We start from the raw sequence: 19819 nt of genomic DNA on the forward strand, positions 1-19819 counted from the left end.
AGATATTTTTAGTAATAAATGAGGTGGGATTTAAAAAATTTATATGGGAATGAGGCATCCATCCTAATGAAATTCACTTTGATGTCAGCATACAATTTATCAAGGAGCCTTCAAAGTGTCTCAAAGGGCAAAACATGGTAACTCTGCTTCAAATTGATTTTCAAAGGTGAGTGGTCAACTTTGTCAGAACATTTTCAGATTTAAAAAATATTATAAAATTGACATTTCCTGACTACAGAAGTCCTCACAAGCTAAAGCTGGTTACATTCAGCCTGGTGCAGGTGCCTGTTCTTGTCAAATATTGTCTCTGTTAATGAGACAGGAACCTGGTTCCCCATGGGAAAACCCCTTTTTCCAAGTCTAAGCTGATGAAATGATGGCTCTGCAGCTGGCAGTGTGTGAGCAGACATCATTACTGCCATTCCCTGGGAGCCCCTCTGCCCTCAATGTGCCTGACCCTTCCCTCTATTCCCCCTGCCTCTGCTTTGGGCAGGTTATCTGACCCTGTGGGTCACCTGCAGAATGATTTTAAGCAGCATTGCAGTAGGAGAGCAGCAGGTGACACCTGTGAGCTGAGCAGGCAGGATGGAGCAGCTGCCTGCAGGTTCATTGCTGGGAAGGGTCACAACCCCCCACTTCACTGCCATGCTTCATCTCAGGGATAAAGCAAAGTCCAAGCTGCTGCTGCTTGGCTTTTTCTGTGCTGCTTCAGAGGCTTTTGGAAGAAACAATGTATTTGACAAAGTTAAATGACACAGTAACTGAGAAATATATCTTTATTATTAGAATGTTTATATTCTAAAAACTTTGATCTGGGATTACAGTACATACCAATTTCTTTCTAATTAACTAAACTGGCATTTGTTTAGCAAGTAAGTGTAAATTAGGCTTTGAAAAGTTTAAAAACATGCAACTTCTCTTACTGTTTTCCTCTTCCTCTCCCAAAAGGAAAACTTACAGTCAAGATTTTGGCATGATAAATAATAAAATAAACATCTCATTTGTGAACTAGTAGTTGCACTTAACTTTGGTGACTAACAGAGTAGATAGGCATTTAAAAATAAAAATATTCTTTCAGTGTCAAGAGGCTAAAGAAATGAATTAATATATTTTACTTTATTATCTTTCTAATGTTCACCTTTGTTCAAAGAAGGTCCTTTTTTCAGGTTTGTGGAAGGATGTGGGAAGTAATAGAAAAAACTGGTTCCATTTTAGCTTGCCTATAAAAGTTGTTGTAACACACAATCTGACCCAAGTCCATGCAACACAATGAACCTTTTCACCACACACAATGCCTAGCATGAAGCCAAGTGTGGCCTTGTGACATAGTTAAATAAATATTGAAATATCATTACAACCTAAATACCTGAATTGGTTTTACACTGTGACTTTCTACTGAAACAGTGTTGAGAAACTTTTAAACATACATCTGATTGTTCCATATACACTATTTAAAATAAAAGTGAGGAATAATACTCTTTCTTCTCTCTGCTACTTTCTGGGAGCTCTGTACACTGACAAATGTATGACATCTGTAGTTACCTGATCCTAGCTGACTGATTGGTCATCTTCTGCTTTAAAAATATTGCAACTCAGGTGCTTATTGCAGCAGTAATCATAGTGATACACTGTCTTTTTATACTCAGTTCTGCTTACAGACACAGTTATAAAAAATGAAAAACATTTTTCACAAATCTTTGTACACATACTGTAAAAATCACCTTCCACATAAACAATTTACATCTGTTATGAGCATTTAAAAAATAAATCACATAGACCTGTGTCACCTATCCTTTCTCTTTCTTGAGAAAACAAATCTCATCAGTAACATCATCAGGATGTTTATATCTGTAAACATGGCATGAGGATTCATGTCACCAAAATACTATACACACAAAAAAGTCATCTTGATAAATAAATTCTCTAATAAATAAGGATCCTTTTAATTGGCACAAACCAGTGTAAACACACACATTTGTGTTCTGCAGTCATCTCCAACTGCCTTGCACTTGGGTTCTTAGTGCAAAGTCAGTGATCTCTCAGCCCTGTAAAGATTCTTCAGAGATAAAAATGTGAAGGATTTGGGTTATAAATCATGGTTATTTGGGCCTCTCATGCCTGGGACCAAGCACAGACATTGAACACAATGGCAGGCAGTACCACACTGCTTTAGCCTGTACTTGCTGCACCACAGCTGATCACCTGCTGCTGGCATTGGCACTGAAACTCCTCCTCTGGCCCAGTCTGGCCTGTGAGCATCAGGGCAGCTCCTGCTCTCCTTGCTGAGGGACACCTCAGAGGAGCCCAAACTTGGACCAAAGAGACAACATGGCTGCTGGCAGCATCAAGGAGTTTGATGTATTTAATAAAAGATGGAAATGTGCTTAGAGCCAAAAACCCAGGGTAGCAATCTAGTGCTGCAAACAGCCTTCAAGGGACTTTGAGTAGGCCTTTTGCATCTGAGTATGTCTGTTAGTCACTGATCTCACACCTACCTAAGCTGGAAGATTGAATATTTTGGTGCCGATTAAATGGATTCCTCTGAGCTTCAGGAATAACACAGATGGAAAATAATTTACCAGTTGGTTAGAGCATGCTGCCACTAAAATAATTAAACATACAGCCACAGTACTGCCCAGCAAGATAACTGCAGTCATTTAAAATAAGCTCTATAAATGACTAAATAAATAAATAAATACATGAATAAATAGAAAAACCTCCATGTAAACTGAATAAAATGTCACTTCTTTTATAGCGCCGAAAGAGGCAATGGCATAACTAAATAATATAAAACTTCCATATGTATATATTTCTATATATTATATCTGATATGTTTTGGCATGGCCAGATGGATAGGAAAAAAGTAGGATGATTAACTTCATTCAATATTTGCTGTGTTGAAGCCAAGTTCCTGCCTGTGCTGCTGTACACTGCTCACCGTTCCTATAGTGGCTTGGCCTTCTTACCCATCTTTGATTTTGCACTCACTTTCCTGGCAGAGCAGACTGGCTCACCCTTCTTTTGTGCTCTCCATATTTCTCTTGGGCAATCAACAGGTTCATAGAAGCATTTCACTGGCTGCAAGCTGGCTTTTTCATCCTTTGCTTTTTTCAACAAGATCCTTCCTTTTTGAAAGGAATGAGGCTTTGCATCAGGGATGTTGTATGAAGTGTGTTGACTTCCTCGGCTCCTGAAATTAATAATAGTGATTATTAATAATTATTATTCAGTCTTGCAGACTGACAGGTCCCCAAAATATCCCAAACCCTTACATTTTTAAAAACAAAAATAGTCTTGTTTTACAGAATGAGGCTGCATGTTAAAAACAGAGCTGTAAGATTAATTACATTCAAAAGCATTCCTTACTAAAACAACCCCTAGGTGTGTTACTGGTGCACTCTTCATGTGTGTTCCTCTGCACTTTGATTCTGATCAGCATTCTGCTAATTTTGGAGTGCTGGGACCTTACTGAGGTCTATACTTGGTGATCTGCAGCGATTTTAAAGATGCACATGTTCACATTCTGCAAAGAATGAACATCCCTTGGTCTTTGGAAGACCACACAGCACCAGTAAGAGTAGAAAGAAGGTGCAGGAACTGTAGGGACTTTGTGGAATCTCAGTGTTGCCCTGGACTGCACCCAGGCCCCAGGGAGCTGCTGCTACAAATGGCCAATAGCCCAGGAAACTCCATGCTCTGCCTTTGTGCTGACCACACATCCAGGGAAACTTCAGCTTCCCTTTTAGGCTTTGATTTGAAACAGGAGAAGAAGAAAGGGGAATACAAAAACTGGTGGGAAGAAGGGTATAAAAGCTTAAAGGCCAAAGTAAGCTGAATCCTTTGTTGTCTCTGTGTTGGCTCAAACCCAGCAAGATTTGCAGAAATTGTTGAGCTCAGGTGGAGTGACAGTTAAGTGCCCAGTGCTGCAAAGGCTGAACCATGCACTCTGAAATATTACATCAAAACTGCAGTTCCACAGTTTAGCTAAGATCATTATAGTCCCTTTTAACATAATCTTGAAATGTTTTACAGCAGATACATTAGTGTAACAGCAGAAGTATGAATGTAAGGCTCATATCTACCCAGCTCCTGTGACTGAAGCAAAGAGCAGATGTGCTGATGTACAAGCTGATCTCTTAAGGGATCCCACAGTTATTTCTGAAAACCATGTATGTGTAGCATTATTTCTTCTAGGAGTTAAATCATATTGCATGCTTGACAAAGCCAGTTGTGGGAAAAGCTGTGGTGACTCATGTGTGTACAGTGTAAACTCTCCTGCTCTTTAGGAAGATGAGAAGTGTGTCATGGAAGTCTGTATTTGTTGGGAGGAGGCAGTGAGGGCCACCTGTCATTGTAGGAACTGAGCCTTCCCCAGGTAACAGCATTACCTGCTCGGCAGCTTTGCTAAGCAGATTTCACTGGGGGAGGTTTAGGGGGTGAAATGCTGTGCAGGTCCAAGCTGGAGCTTGCAGGCACTGTGTCATCCTGGCCTGTGCAGGCCTGGGCTCTGACCACTTGCTGGGGTTTAGGAATGACCTGTGTAAATTGGAGCAGCCACTCCAGTTCACCATCAATTCTTGGGAACTGTTTTTTCCAGTCCATTACTCAGTTGTTGTTTAAAGATGCAGTATTCTGTTTTTCTCAGATGTTGTTATGGTGAAGAAGCAACATCATTTATTCCCAAAGCATACACAGGCATTATTGCAGGTGATGTTAGGCAGTCCTCTGCTGCACTGAATGAAGCTACTAAAACCAGAAGGTCAAGGTCAGTATCATCTCAGGGGCTACCTAAAGGGGCTAAACTGTACTTAAATTGAACTTTATGGTAGAGAAGATGGGTGTCTGTCCCCAGTTCACAGTCAGGGTAAGAAAGTACCCAAGATGGAGGAAGATGCATGTGAAATGCAAAGCTGCCAACTCCAGATGCAGGAAATGCTTTTTCACTGAAAGCAGCAGCTCTGCAACATAAGTGACTGTAGAGAGTCTGAACTTCTCCTCACACATATTCCTGATCTGTTGTGTTATGGACAAGGACTCGTGGTGATGCAATGGGAAAAAGTCCTGAACTTGTGTCCCCACAAGGAAAGGCTGCCCTGAAGAGGTGTGCAGTGCTGGCTGCCACTTGGCCAAGCAGCACCTGGTGCTCCAAACCACCTGCTGGGACTCATGACCAAGTCACAAAGACATGGGAGACCAACCCCAATTAGTTCTGCTGCTCCCAGGACAGCTGCTTGAGTAACCTGAGATTGTCAGTGCCCATGCTTGGTCAGGGCACTTGTTTGGTGATATGATTGTTACTGTCAGTTAGGAAATGACAACTGTCTCTCTCCTACATACAGAATGTTAAAGATATTTTCAACTTCAACTTCATTTGTGTGAGCCAAAGAGATTCAACTCCTGCAGCTTTGCAAAAGGCTATTATAGTCAGCAGGAAGGAGTAATTTGTTTAACAGAAAATTAGCATTCTTTATTTTCTTTAGAGAATATCTGATTTTAGTTTAGTTTCAGCAGAAATCTGGTTTTCCTCAATTACATGACATAAATAGAGACCATATGCAGGTCCCAACCTATAAGGTAAAATGTGAAAACAGAAATGCAAGCACGTCAACTTATTGCATTTAAGTTAAAAAAAAAAGGAGATATACATACAGGCATCTGGGTTTCTTATTTAATGAAATATCTGTAAACTGCAATGAAAACAAAACCAGGTTATTACTATTACATTTTCAAGTAATGAAAGTACAAGGATAAAATATACACAATCTTTAAAATTGTATTTCCATTCTCACATGTTGAATAGAACATTTAGGGAACAAACCAAAAAAGTCACCTCTTTTACAGATTATTACTCTTCCATCTTATGAACGTGCTTTTAAAATTCATAATGTGTGAGTTGCTAGTGGTTGGATTTTTCCCATTATTTTTATTGTAACTATAATCAAAGTAAATTGCTAAAGAAGTGTGGGCTAACAGAGATCTTTCACATTAGATTAAACAGTATGGATACAATGAGAAGTAATTATTGTGTTCAAGATAATTAATAAAGGCCAGTGGCTGAATAAGCTGTATGAAATTAACTTTCTCTCAGATCCTTTAATTTTTCAGTGATACATTTCCTTTACACAAGTGGCTAGGAAACTCCAGCTACAAGCCCTTGGCTCTGCCAGACTTGCACTAAAGGGTGGAGGTTGAGGACACAAACATTTCTCTCCCCCTGCTGCAAATCCTGAGACCAGCTAAGGACAGCATAGCTTCAATGCCAGGCCAAATTTGCATGACTTCATTTTTTCAGCAGTTTGGTTCACAGTGTGGAAACACTCTGTCTAGTCCCTCTTTTGGTGGGGGTCAGAAAAGGAGGTGTTTAATGCCAGCTCAGCTGAAATAGATTTTTTTTTTTTTTTTAGTACTAAATAGGTTCTTTGTATTGAGCTCTCATCAGAGCTGCTACACTGAGCCTTTGAATATCATTTAATGAAGTCACTGAGACAAGCAGGTCAGATTTGGCATCTGAAAATGATTATGTTCTTGTAAATGTTCCTTCTGTCCCTGGTATTGTCCACACTTTGCAGATGGATTTTTGCCCAGCCTGACTTTGCTTGTCATGTGTCTTGGTTGGTGTCTGGAGCCATCTCATGGTGTACTTTCCTGTACCCCCTGAAGGTCAGGATGGTCAATATTTGGATGGATGGCCTTAGAGGAATGCTGAAGTCACCCAGAAATCAGGGCAGGTGCCTTAAAAATCAGAGCCCTCCCCAAGGGACACTGCTGAGCCTGGCATTATGATAAACACATCCAGAGCAAGAGAGATGATTTAATATTGAGGCCCATCTTTACAGTGCCCCATAATCTTCTCACAGATACTGTCTGAGATGCCTGCACTGCATTTCAGCTCATCTTACCTAAAGCTTGTTGTCTTCCAAGTAGCTCTGGGAACATTTCCCTTCCACCACTGCATACCTGTTCAGTGCTGGGCATGATCAAATGCCTTCTTCTCACATCCCAGGGTGAGCAACTACTTAGCACAGGCAGCACGGGGTATTCAATTAAACTGAAATGTTCCTTCAAGTCCTGGGCCTAAAACTTGGCATATAAATGTGATGCATTGTAGGAAAATACTGAGTTTAGGTATTAAAAATGAGGGCTTTAAGAGAAATAATGTATTTTAAAAAGTAATGTTCTTGGATTTCTAATCCATGAGATACAGGCCTGTGGGAATCCATTCACCATTTCTGAGAGTCCCATGATAGGTAACTAGCAGAGGCAAGATGATTTGCCAGCAAGCTGATGTGTCACCTATAGGGATCTATGTCTTTCCTGAAAATCTTCAGGCATCCCAAAAAGACTGCCAAGTCACATTTAAAAAGTGTTCATGGCAAAGGCAACAGCAGCAATAGCCAAAGCTGGAAAATTTTTAAATATCTATCAAACATTTCATTACTCTCTGCTCTCCCTTTATCATCTTTGGCTGTTGCTGCTTTCACAAATGCACATCTGCCTGCAGCAGTGCTTAGCCTGAGCCACTGAGCCCACCCATAACCCAACTCTGGCTGCAGGGGGAGGCTGATGGCAAAGGGAAGGGCTGTGCTGGCTTACCACGTGCTCGCTGATGTCAGTGTGGTTGCACACCATCTGCTGGCTTTGGTAATATTCCAGCTGCCTCTCTGCCAGATCCACGCGCTGCAACAGGTTCTCGATGAAGTGCTGCAGCCTGGCTTTCCCCCGCACTTCTTTTTCTGCTGCTTCTTCCAGGAAGTGGTTGAAAGTAACAACTTCTCTGCAAGATGGAAACATTGCAAAGAGGCCACGTTTAGATAACAGCAGCTGACTGGTCTCACCAATGTCAAAAATGACTGGTGCTTCTCCAGTTTGTCATGGCATGGCTAATTACTGTCCTCCACTATTATCAAAAGATTTCAACTTTATTGTGGACTAAGTGAAGATCTGGAAGCCTGAATGCTGAATTTAGGTTTATGGGCAGTGGGTTTGGGGTGAGGTTTTTTCACTTCATTTGGTCTCTTGGAATTAGTCTTTAGTGGCCCACAGAGCAGAAATATGATTAAGCATCACATCTCAAAGTATCTGGAGACAGCTGTATCTGCTTTCTCTTTTTTACTTAACTATGAGAATATTAGCTCTGAAACGTGAAGAGAAACAGATGAACTCCCAAATTAATCTTTTCATTTCATCACAATCTAACAATGGTCACTTAATGTTGCTGCTGGGGTGGTTTCTAACTCAAAAGAACTTCTGTGGCCATTAAATTTAATTTTGACTGCATTACTACAAGAATGTCCAAGTGTGGTGTTATGACCTGGAGCCAGAGGGAGCATGGGAGATTAACAGATAATCTACAGATTATAGAGCAGGGAGCACATGTGTGGGAAGAACAAGTTTTAGGTAAGGAGTTTAGGAATGTGTCTTGTCTGGTAACCCAAGTGGAAGAAACAGAGAGCACCAGTGACTGTGAAAGCTCTCAGCTGAGCCACTGCTCATTTCTAAGTTCTCTGCATACTTACTATCAGTAATCAGGACACCACTTGGACCTCCAATATCAAAGGATTATTTGGGTGGAAGAAGTTTGGTTGTAGACTGAAGCATGTATTACAAAAGAAGACAAATCTGAACATGTAGCAGTTCCCTGTTTAATAAATGCCTGGATAAATATTTTTTACTCTGCCAGTGAAACCATGTTAATTTTTGCTTTGTACAAAAAGGGTGGGAGTTGAGGGAACTTGCCAAATGAGAAAGGGCATGATTGCTCAGTAGAAATACATTGCCTGAGGAAAAAGCATTTTAAGTAGAAACTATGAAACAGTTTGTGGCAGAAATAACCTTTCAAAGCTTAGATTGTTTATAACAAATCCAAAGTTTCTCTTCATTTTGTTGTTTTAACTCAGCATAGTTGTAGTTAATTGGTTTAATGGAGTATAGTTGTTTCAACAGTGAGCTGCTTTGTACTAAGAGTCAAGCATGAGTGGTCAGCCCTGGAAATTCACCACCTAGGATTCAGGCTGTGCCTGCCTGCTCCATACTCCAGCAGAGTTCTGTTTGCATGGCTGATCTAATGGCAGGAATCAGGTAAAAACAAGCACGTATTGTTTGGATGAAGAATGTGGATGAGTAATAGTCTATACTAACTCACCCATAAAATCTGGCTTAAGAAACAGAGAGGTAACTTGTTTGTTAAACTCAGCTAATCCATTGATTGCAAGGCTCTGAACAGTTTAGTGATTATTAGCCTGCCCAGAACAACCTGATACTAGAGAGCCACTAAGGAATGCTTAGGGAGAAGCCAACCTAAACTCATTAAAGTAGATTTTAGGGCTTTATTGTCACCACACTGCAACTTCTTTGACTTCATAACTTGTGATTAACTTCACTTCATTAGTCAGTTCATATAATTTTGGGTAACTGTAGGAGCAACTGAAGTCCTTGCTGTTTTCATCAGGGTCCTCTTTTACAGGGGACAGGGAACTCAAAAGGACAGCAGCTCAGCAGGTTGGCTCCAAATCCCTCTCCTTTTGGGTAAGGAAGAGCTGTGCACAGCCTGGCAGGCTGCTGACCATCCAGTGGGAAGGTGGGAGAGTGGGGAGCTGCCAGCCTGGGACACCATGAGGATGTCCCTCCCAGGGACAGCTTCTGAGTTTGGCTGCAGCAGGAGGCCACAAGCATGAGTAGCTGGCATTTTTTTAAAAGAGCGATAGTTTCAAGAATGCTAACATTTGTATTTATCTCAGCAAAGGTAATTAGTAAGAATTCATTAGTTGCCTGTTCTATGGCACAAATAATCACCAAGGGATTTGCCTTTCCTACAAATGTCTCATTAATATACCATAAGGAGGCCAGGGGGGACAGAGTTTTCAGGAAGATCTAGATGACTGTCAGGAGGAGAAGAGACTCATAATGTCAATAAACTCCCTGGTATTGTCCTTGCTTTCTAGACTAAAGATAGCTTGGCATCCTACATGCCATTATTTGTAAGAACTGTTATTAACAGCAATAGTAGCATACCCATAACTTCTCTCTGTTTAGCTGCCTTTGTACAGCCTATGAACCTACCTTTAATAACTTTAATCTGCAAGTTTTCCTTTAGGCTGAAATGCACTCTGTAAATTCCCTTTGGAAAGCCAGGAGCCAGAACACACCCACACACCAGGGCTCTGTCACACACCTTGCACTGATAAGCAGCACTTGTGTTAGTTCAGCTACTTTCTTTGTTTCCACTTCATTCTCATCTCTCAGAAGAACAAGATCAAGCCCTGAGGAGTGACTGCTAATAAGTCTCTCTACTTGCTCCAACACTTCTTCCTCAGAGAGCTCACTCCTTGCCCAGCTATGCCTTGGTTACCTGAAGGGAGTTCCCAGAAGAATTTTTAGCCTCCTCCCACTGTGAACAATAGGGAAATGGTTCAAAGAACTCCTGTAGCTTCCTGCAGCTGCTGTTTATCTGTCTAATTGCCCTTCTTGTCTCTTGTAGTTTGCCCAGACTTTTTCTTAACCATAATGAGGACCCTTTCCCTTCAATTTTATTTCTGGATATCTGTGATGAATTTTTTTTTTTTTTTGCTTATACTCTTTTACTTTCAATTTATTTCTCCAGACCTCTGCCAAATATTTGAGGATTATATGACAGGATTCTTGTCCTTCACTCTCTACTCTCATGCTTGTGGAAAGAATGGTGTTCACAGAGGTCTGACACTGCTCTTCATGAAGTCAGGGGGAAGCTGAAGCCATGAATATTGTGGGGCCCACGTGGTAGAGGCATAAACCAGAGCACAGCAGCATGGGCCCACTGGGCTCTGTGTCCTGACAGCACAGCCTTGTGAGCAGCATTCACCTGAAACACGAACAACTTTGGTAAAGTGGCTCACACCTGAGGTGTTGCCCTTTTCACAAGAGGTCTCTCTGCTACCCTGCACTGACTATTCCCCATCTGGAGCACTTCTGTTATATTGAGGAAAGACTACATGGAGTTATTAACTCCCCCTGAGAGCTCCTCTGCTCTCAGCATCATCCCTTTACTGCTCTGCTCCTCTGCCCAGCAGATTCCTGCCCCCTTCCCCCAGCTCTGCACCCTGGCACTTGCTTACAGGGGTGAGTAACAGCTCCTGATACTGTATGTTCTGAGTGGTGTAGATGATGCTCAATGCACCCTAGATCTCTTACACTTCTGTAATCTCATCTGTTTATAGTTTTACTACACCAACACTAAGGTATATTGTATGTAAAATGTTTACAGGGCTGTGACTGGGCAGCAGGGAGAAAACTGGATTTCTTGCTTTGTCCTGGGGGATGCTCTGTCAGATGAAACCTTTAGGAAGAGGGAATTGCTCCTGCTGCCTGGAGAGCAGGGATTGTATTGAGCTGCCAGCAGCAGGATGAGACAAGTGAGAGGGAAAGACAAGGGGGATGCAACCTGGGAGGTGTCCAAGAGGAGCAGGAGATGCCTGTACTGCCAGAGTGTCAGAAAGGAGTTCTTTGACAGCCAGAGGAGTCCAGGGGAAATTTACTGTAGTACAGCAGGCACCTCAGAGGTGTTCAGCTGAAAAAACAAGTGCAGGGAGAAGAACTCACTGTAAGTAAGGCTTGCTGCCAAAGCTTTTATTTTACTTTGACTCTGCCAGGCAGTTCACCTGTTACAGTTAACTAGACTTAAGTAGTTTGGCATTTTGCATCCCAACTGCAGCCCAGCCCAAAAAACTTCTTTATGGAGGCTGTTACCATGAAACAACTTGAGATGTGGTAAATAAAGTTATAAATCATAGGCTGACTAGGTGACATTTATTCTTGTGCCTTTACCACTGGATTATTCAGCGCTCCTTTAGGATGAGCGAGCTGCAGTTCTTGTTTACTGGAGCAGTTGGCAGCACAGGGATCCTGGGAGATGCTCAGTGTTTTTATGACTTTCAGCAGCTAAGAGTGACATACACTGACTAAATGCAGAGGGTGGGACAGCTCCAGCTCCTTAACACCTGACAAGAAGGGCTAATGAGTTCTCACATTGCAAGCAAGCCCTCCCACGGATGCACAGCACTGGCCCCAGTGTGCACAGCCACACTGACACCTGCAGCTGCTCTGGAGGTGGAGATAAGCACAAGGCTCCATGCAGGTTTTGCATCCAATATCAAATCACTTTAGACAATCACATTTAGCATGAGTCTGTCTAAAATCAATAGAAAACCAAACCATTGTTTTACCTGAAGGTGGGAAAATTCCTATCACAGTAAGTAGTAAAGTGATTTACTTCTCAAAATATTTAATATGTATATTCATTAAGTATTAATGCCACTGACCTTATCCATCACCCAACTGGTGTTTTTGCCTGAAGGCTGCTGTTATTCATTAGGTTGTGGTTTCACATTACCACACCACTAAAAGCACATTTGATTTAAGAGATTCACACCTCCTCCCTCAGAAAGTTATTGTACCCATTCAGTGGGCTGTGTTCTAGACAGAGCCCTGAATTGACTGGGTGACACTAAAGATTTTAAGCTTTATTTCACAGAGCCATTCTGTGGGACAGTCATGCTAGGCTTAAACCTGTGCAGCTGCATGGGGGGGGAGTAATCTCTTGAGTAGGAAGATGAAAGAAAACAGGAAAGAGGGAGCAGGATTACCTAAAACTGAGGGTGGAAGAACAATGTGTAATTGCAGTTGTACTCTGCCTAAAGCAAATCAAAACTGTTTTGTGGTATAATTGAAACCCCTTTTTAAGGGAAAGCCGTTTTAAAGCACAAATGGCAGTGATGTCTAAAAGCCAGATCTTAATGCCACTGTCAAGATGTTATCTGCACAGATAATTTCATTAATTGCAAACTTAAGGCGAAGCCACTGGCAAGAATAACTACTGCCCACAACAGCTATTCTGAATTAATCCTTGCATTCCAGGCTATGTCAAAGCAGAGGCATGGCCAGTCTCAAAACAAATGCATTAGACTGGTTAGAGAAATGACTGTCAGAGATATGGCAAGGTACAACATTAATGATCTTACTCTGTGATTAGGAGACAAAGTGAAGCTGTTTAAATTTACCATCAAAGGTAGATTCCAGCCAAAGACCATCCCTTCTTACCCTGTTCAAACTTACTGAAAATCAAACTCTACCAGTTTCAATTTTCTTACATTACATCCAGAAACAAGCCTCTCAGTGTCATCTAGCAGTTAAGTTCATAGCTGGTTTTTGTTTCAATGGCTTTCTTGATATCTTATTCAACCAAGTCTTATGCCCTTTGGGCATGCTTCCGTGTTATCTTTAAGATCACAGCGCTCACTGTGAGTTGCATTCTCCTTCATCAAACATGGAATAATTCCTTTCAGGGCACATTTTCTAATTAAATAATTCCTTTGTTCAGCAGCTCTGTGCTTAGAGTAATACTATTTCAGCTATGTATTAATATAGTTAGTGTTGTACCTCCTACAGTCAGCTGTCCTACCCCTCATCAGAGTTCACCTCCACGAGGGCCTCACACCAGTATCAGCACATACCTGCATGCATATTGGCACTACAGTTTTTGTAAGGGAACAAAGAAAATTTAACTAAAATGGTATCTTCACTTCATTGCTGTCTTTGTTGGACTGCTAAAAGCCTTATTTAAAACAAACAAAAAATACTCAACTGACAAGTCTAAAGAAATAACCCCACTGATCCTACAAGTGCTTCAAATAGGCAGCCCTGTTCCAGCTGATGGTCTAAACCAACATTCAGATGTTTCAGGGAAGGTGTTTTCTTTTTTCTGCTGCTAGGAGGAAAAGATTTTTAGCTACACTAGCTCAATACCAATGCTAATTTTAGGAAAAAGTTATCCATATTCACAAGATTGCTTATGGAAAAAAAAAATCCAAAGAAACTGATGAAAGCATTTATTTCTGAAGGTCAGCAAGTATCAAAGCAGTCCCTAAGGGATGCCTCTGACTTTCCACAATCTGCAGTGAGAACTGCTTCTGCAATTTCCATTATGCAGTCTTGTTTGGCTTTCTGATCATCTGGATCTCTTCCAGAAATCAAAGCCAAAGTTGAGATCCTAATTTTTGAAGGACAATGTCTTCTCAGCACACCAAGTAAGTTTTGAACTCGCAAAGGATTGAATACATAGGCAGGTCTCAGAGTTTACCAACAGCCCATGAGAAAGCCAGACAAGTGTCACTGTTGTTACCAAAGTCATGAACTTTTTCTCTACTAGAGCCCATCACCCAGTGCCTCCCTGCTGCTGGAGTAAAGCTAACTGTCCCAGGCATTTTAGAGAATCAGCTCTGAAAAGCTGCTCTAGAACTACCAGTCCTGCTCTTACAAAGTATTTTTTATACCTACCTTCCTTTTCAATTTGCTAATTATACAATGACCTTTCAATTGGAAAGACAACCAGTGCGTTTTTCTATGGCACTATGCCTTGTTATCCCCCAAGATGGGAAATGCAGGAATCATCTAAATGCGAAAAAAACCCAACACACTTCCAGTTTTTCCTAAGTGAATTCAACCTATTCTTTTACCCTGCCTACCCTCCCAGTGTCCTCAGAGTAACCTCAGAGGCAATGCTGTGGGGCTGGGCACAGACACAGGCAATAACAAATTCTGACTGCCCTCTTCCCCCTGGTACTCAGGGCTGCTGTTCTTCCATCCTAGGCACTGCCATGCATTACACATTTATCTGTAGAAGTTAACACTGCTGTGTAAGAGCTGTTCTCTCATTCCTATTGCTGCACTTGCTTTCAAGGCCTTTTGTTGAAAGTGGAAGCAAAACCCTAAAGAGCAACACTCTGTGAAGTATTCTGTGAGTACTCTGTAAAGTCTCTTGTGCAGCTGCTCTTTTGGTTCATGTTTCTAGCCAAGTAACCTTCAGCCTTCCCTGTAACATCAACTTAGGAGCTACCTCATCATTTGTTTACTAACAGCAGTGATCTGAGCTCCTGCCCCTTTCCTGATCCTGGCAATGTCCTAGTGTGAAGGGCAATGTTTTCCCACTTCTCATTCTGTGTTCAGTCTCTTCTGGCCTCAGAACACCATCCTGACAGTGCTGCTGGTAAGTAATCTGCCAAAGAGCATGTGGCCTCTTCCTTGTTCTTTTTCCTAATACAGTTAAAAATCACAACTTCAGCTTCTTCTTCCCAAAGATCAGTGTCCTTTGCCATCCTCCCAGATCATACCCATTCTTTCTACCCAGATGACTCAACTGCCCCTTTCCTCTTTTCCCACAAGATCTTTTCTTCTTCTACAGCATTGCAGAACTTTAGGTTTGTTTCACTGAATAGTTTCTTTCTCCCAAGAGTAATTTTTTTCCTTTTGGGATCTAAGTCTGATTTTTAAAAACACAATCTGCCTTTAGTTTGGGGTAAGATTCATGCCACTCAACTTGAGATATCTGAAATTCTGCACCTAGCCTAAGACAGCTGCTTACCTGAGGTCTCCTGGTAGTCTGCAGAGGGAAGAAGAACCTTCACAGAGCAATCCCTCCTGCTCTAAGATACTTTTCTAGAGGAAATAGGATGACTTACTGTGAAAGAGCCCAGGAGGGCAGTCTGGCTAGATGGGAATACCAAAACTGCTTGAAACTATGTTATCTTCATGGCTTCCCTCCAGCATATTTTCAAATCTGCCTCAGTTACACTATTCAGCTTCACCTTAAGTCTTTCAGTCTTCTCTTCCATGAGGATCACCTCATACTTTAAAATTAGAGGTTCTGTTGAATATCCCTTCAAGGCAGATCTGAGAGGCTCAAATCCCACCACCTTTATGTATCCCCTTGTTGTAGTGTATTTCATATTTCTCGAGTCCCATACTATTGTTATGACATTCTTAAAGTCCATACCTTCATGGCTGATTTTCTACCATGCAGCTCCTCATGGCTTCACAGGGGTTCCTCCTGGGCTCTCAACCCACCCCTTTTTATCCCAGTTATCTTTGCAAGCCACAGCTGCTGCCCAACTAAGGACTTCACAGCTGTGGCTCATTTAGAGCAACAGGACCCACCTATCCAATACATAGGACTCTCACTACATATAGATATTCACAAGGACTCCTACTATACTTCACTTGTTGTATTCTTGTTGTTATAACAATACATATATTCAGGCCCCCACATCCCCTCATCTGGAAAATCTCTAGCTCTGCTTCAAGATAGATGGCTACAACTGATCCTCATCTTTTCTTTCCTGTCCTTAGACTACAGGAAGGAATGATGAAAGCCCTCCAAACTTCCTACACTGAACTCCTACACCACCTTCCTTATTTCTTGTAAGATCAGTGTCATGGCAACTACCACTTCTCATCTTCCTTTTGTAAGCTGATGAATTGGCTTAGAGGCATACCCATTACCAAGGCTCTTTATTTCCATTTCTCTAAAATAAGTTGTGTTGCTCTGAAAAGCCTGAAAGGTTTCAGCAAGTGCTGAATAAACTAAGTAGTTCATGTATAAATTATATATCAGCTATCGCTACATTTTTAATGGATGCATCATGAATGTATTTTTAGATGGCTTAGGTTAGTCAGAACTCTGGCATCTGCTTCCCAATGCAATAAAAGTGATTCCTGTTCCACAGTTCTGTGTCCATCTAAAACACTGGACATGGCCTTTTCAACACTGTCTCCAGTAAAGCTTCATTGATGCACAGGAGACTGTGCACTCCACAGGCTGACCATGGTGAGCAGGCTTAAGGGAAAAGGTGCTATTAGGTATTCTTGCACACTTCATCCAGACTTACCCACCCATCCCTTCTTAAAAAGACAATGCATTAAAGGTGGCAGTGTAAATCACATTACATGCTGATGAGAGCTTCTACTTGTCCCTACCCCCATGAAACCAGAGGCGCAACACAGGCATTAGAAAGTGTAGAAGTTAGTCACTGGGGAGCCAAGCACGAAAGTAACCTGCTCAGGGAGCTGTCCCCTGCCCTGTTAGTCACTGGGGAGCCAAGCACGAAAGTAACCTGCTCAGGGAGCTGTCCCCTGCCCTGTTAGTCACTGGGGAGCCAAGCTGAAAGCCACCTGCTCAGGGAGCTGTCCACTGCCTTGCAGGGGACACGGTCACATGGCTGTAACTCCAGCAATATAGTGAGCTGAAGCGGTGAGCTCCAGGCCCTTTCACAATCAGCAAGCAACTGAGCCATTCCCTCTCTTCTCCCCCAAAGGCTGTCACTCACGCAGGAGCTGGCCAGCCCTCGCCAAGCCATCGGCACTCGCCTCCCCACTTACTCCTCTTTGCGGTGAAGCTCCTCCTCGGACTCGCTGAGCCGCTGCTTCAGGGCTGCGATCATCTCCACCGCCACATCCACCTGCCTGCTCAGGGCCCGCTCTCGCCGCTGCACCTCCTGCTTCTTCTGGGACAGCTGCACGAACGCTGCCCGCACCTCCAGCAGCTCCGCCGTCTTCTGGGACAGCTCTTTGGTAAGCTTGTCGATCCGCTTCTCGATCGTTTTGTCCACGGCCTCTACCATCCTGTTAAACTTTTCTCTGACGTGTGCCTCGAAGGAGGCTTTGGAATCAGCGGCCGAGAGGCCGGGTTTGGAAAGCTCGCTGGGAGACTCGGCCGACACATAGTTGGCCAGGAAGGAGCCGGGCCGCTCGGCCGCCAGCTCCCGCGGCTGCTCGCCCTTGCCGCTCCCGCAGGACGCGCCGCCCAAGTTCAGGTAGGGCCCCGCGGGCTCCGCGGCAACGCCGCCGGGGCTGCCCGGGCTGCCCTGCGCTGCGGGCTCCGGCGGAGACACCGGCTCCGCGTCCTTCAGCGGGGAGAACAGGCTGCTCCTGGCCAGGAGGCTGCTCTCCTGGAAGCTGTGGCTGTACTCCAGGTGCACCCGCAGCGAGGACAGGCTCCGGAACCTGGTGTGGTCGCCGCATCGCGGGCAGCGGAAGGGGAGGCTGACGCCGCCGAGCGGCTCCGGCCAGGGGTGCCCGCCTTCATCCCGGGCTGTCTGTTGCATTCCTCGCCGGAGGGAACGGCCCGCGTCCGCGCCCCACGGGAAACTTGGGAAACTTTCCCGGCGATTCCTCAGGGGTACCGCGCCATCTCCGCCCGGGGACGCGCCCACCCTGCCCGGCGCTCCGGCCGCACGGCCCCGCCGGCTGCGCTCGCTCGGCGCGGCTCCGCTCGCCTCGGCCGCCGCCCGGGCCTTGCCGGAGCGGAGCGGCGCCGGGCCTCGGCCGCCCGCAAGGTCGCCGCACTCACCCGACTTGTTGCTGGTGGCGGCAGCGGGGCGGCGTTTTCAGCAGAGCCGTAAATCAGCCCGCGGGGCGGGGCGGGCGGGGCGAGGATGCGGAGCGGCGAGCGGCGGGGACGCGGAGGGGATGCGGAGGGGCGGGGATGCCCGGCGGGGGGTGCTGCGGGCGGCCGTGGGTGGGTGTCAGCAGCCCACGGGGGCGCGATCCCGGGGCCGGAGTCGCTCCCCTCGCCGGAGCGACCTCCTCCGGACCCGCCTGCCGTGAGCACCTGGCCGGGGGCGTTCGCGGGGCTTTGCGGGGTCCTGTCAGCACAGCAAAGCAGTGAGTGAGCTGCGCGGGGTGTGCTGGGGTGATGCTGAGGGATAACGCAATCTAAAGCACCTAAGCATCAAGACAGGACTGGCACATGCAAATAAGTACAATCTGGCCTTGGCTTTTAGGGGTATTCAGGGCTTTCTGGATATTTAATAGCCACTAAGTTTTGTAGGGTTTTTCGTTTGTTCACTTAAGGGTTTTTTTAATATGACCCCAATTTAGCAATTTAGTCTCAATATTTAGGGAGGGGAAGCAGTAATTGTAGTATTCCCATTTGGAGTATGACAAATGCATGTCACAGACACATAGAATGGTTTGGGTTGACCTTCAAAGGCCTTCTACTCCAATCCTCCTGCAATAAGCAGAAATATCTTCAACTAGATCAGGTTGCTCAGAGCCCTGTCCAATGTGACCTTGAATGTTTCCAAGGATGGGGCATCCACAACATCTCTTGAAACCTGTCCCAGTGTTTCACTGCTCTAATTGCACAAAATTTCTTCCTTAGATCTAGTCTAAATCTACTCTGGGTCTAAACCCATGTGATTGATGTTAGAGAACCCTGCCAATAAGCCCTCTGAATAGGGAGATGTGCTTCTTAACAGTTTTTATGCCACAGATGTGTGTCTATTTTACAAATTTTTGGAAACATGAGCAAGGCTGATTGTAGAGTGGCAGCCTTTTTGAAGTAATAGTGAAATATTGCTCTTCCTAAACCTAGTCCTTGAGGCCATACTGGTAATATGCTGCAGATTTTTTTTTATTACTGTGGGAGTACTGCAGTAAAGTTTAATTCTGTACTATTATGTCTGTTCCTTGAGCACAATATACAGGCAGAGTCTTAAACACTGAGAAAATCTGAGCACATTGATAGATACCTTTGATGTGATTAAGACATTCCCAGTAAATTATTCACCAGATGGTACATCAAAGGAAGTTACTCAAATTGCTTTTCAGAGCTTCAGCTAATCTCTGAAGTGTGTGGGCTACCATCCAGGCTGCAGCATTTTGCATGAGTTGGTTGTCCTTTATTACCTTGCCTAAATGTGGTGATTTGCCCTTCTCTTGTCATCAAGCAGTACCAAAGCCTAGAAAGGAGGTGAGGAGGGAATAGCTTTGAACAATGTTTGCTGCCAGATTTGGGACTCCTCATTTTTTCTTTGTAGGAGGCCAACACTGACAGGATATAACCATGTTTTGGTTCCCACTTTCTTGGCTGTTGCCCTCTACTGTCTAATCTCTCTCTGTTGTGCCCATTGCCTTCCTGGCTCCTCCATGTCACAGGTACTTGGTGCTGATGCTCCAAGGTGCAGATGAATGCTCTACAAGATGGTGAGCTCAGCATGATGGGATGCTACCT

The 19819-nt window shown here is 44.0% G+C and overlaps 2 protein-coding genes across 5 annotated transcripts in view; one reads left to right on the top strand and one right to left on the bottom strand.

Annotated features, from left to right (window-relative positions):
• Positions 1–762: 762 nt before the first annotated feature.
• On the bottom strand, positions 763–18051 carry ZNF365 (zinc finger protein 365). The gene is made up of 4 exons (XM_058029658.1): positions 17185–18051; positions 7594–7774; positions 5650–5687; positions 763–3190 (listed from the first exon to the last, which is right to left on the bottom strand). Exons 1-4 carry the CDS (start codon positions 17907–17909, stop codon positions 2944–2946), a joined length of 1191 nt encoding a protein of 396 aa, XP_057885641.1. The 5' UTR covers positions 17910–18051; the 3' UTR covers positions 763–2943.
• RTKN2 (rhotekin 2) overlaps positions 17300–19819 on the top strand; it is a 48966-nt gene continuing 46446 nt past the window's right edge. For 3 of the 4 annotated variants that reach the window (XM_058029654.1, XM_058029656.1, XM_058029655.1), the window contains exon 1: positions 17300–17376. The gene's annotated coding sequence lies outside the window, so the exon portion shown is untranslated. The remainder of the gene's footprint in view (positions 17377–19819) is intronic. The other variant, XM_058029657.1, reaches the window with a different exon arrangement.

This window comes from Melospiza georgiana, chromosome 8 (genome assembly GCF_028018845.1).
Source record: "Melospiza georgiana isolate bMelGeo1 chromosome 8, bMelGeo1.pri, whole genome shotgun sequence".
Lineage (NCBI taxonomy): Eukaryota > Metazoa > Chordata > Aves > Passeriformes > Passerellidae > Melospiza > Melospiza georgiana.

Excerpts from the sequence above, each read along its gene's own strand:
- ZNF365 (XM_058029658.1), bottom strand. The coding sequence starts at position 17,909 with ATGCAACAGACAGCCCGGGATGAAGGCGGGCACCCCTGGCCGGAGCCG. Across the intron at positions 7,775-17,184 it reads GAGCTTCACCGCAAAGAGGA|AGAAGTTGTTACTTTCAACC; the intron begins GTAAGTGGGGAG and ends TCCATCTTGCAG. Across the intron at positions 3,191-5,649 it reads AATAAGAAACCCAGATGCCT|GAGCCGAGGAAGTCAACACA; the intron begins GTATGTATATCT and ends TATTAATTTCAG.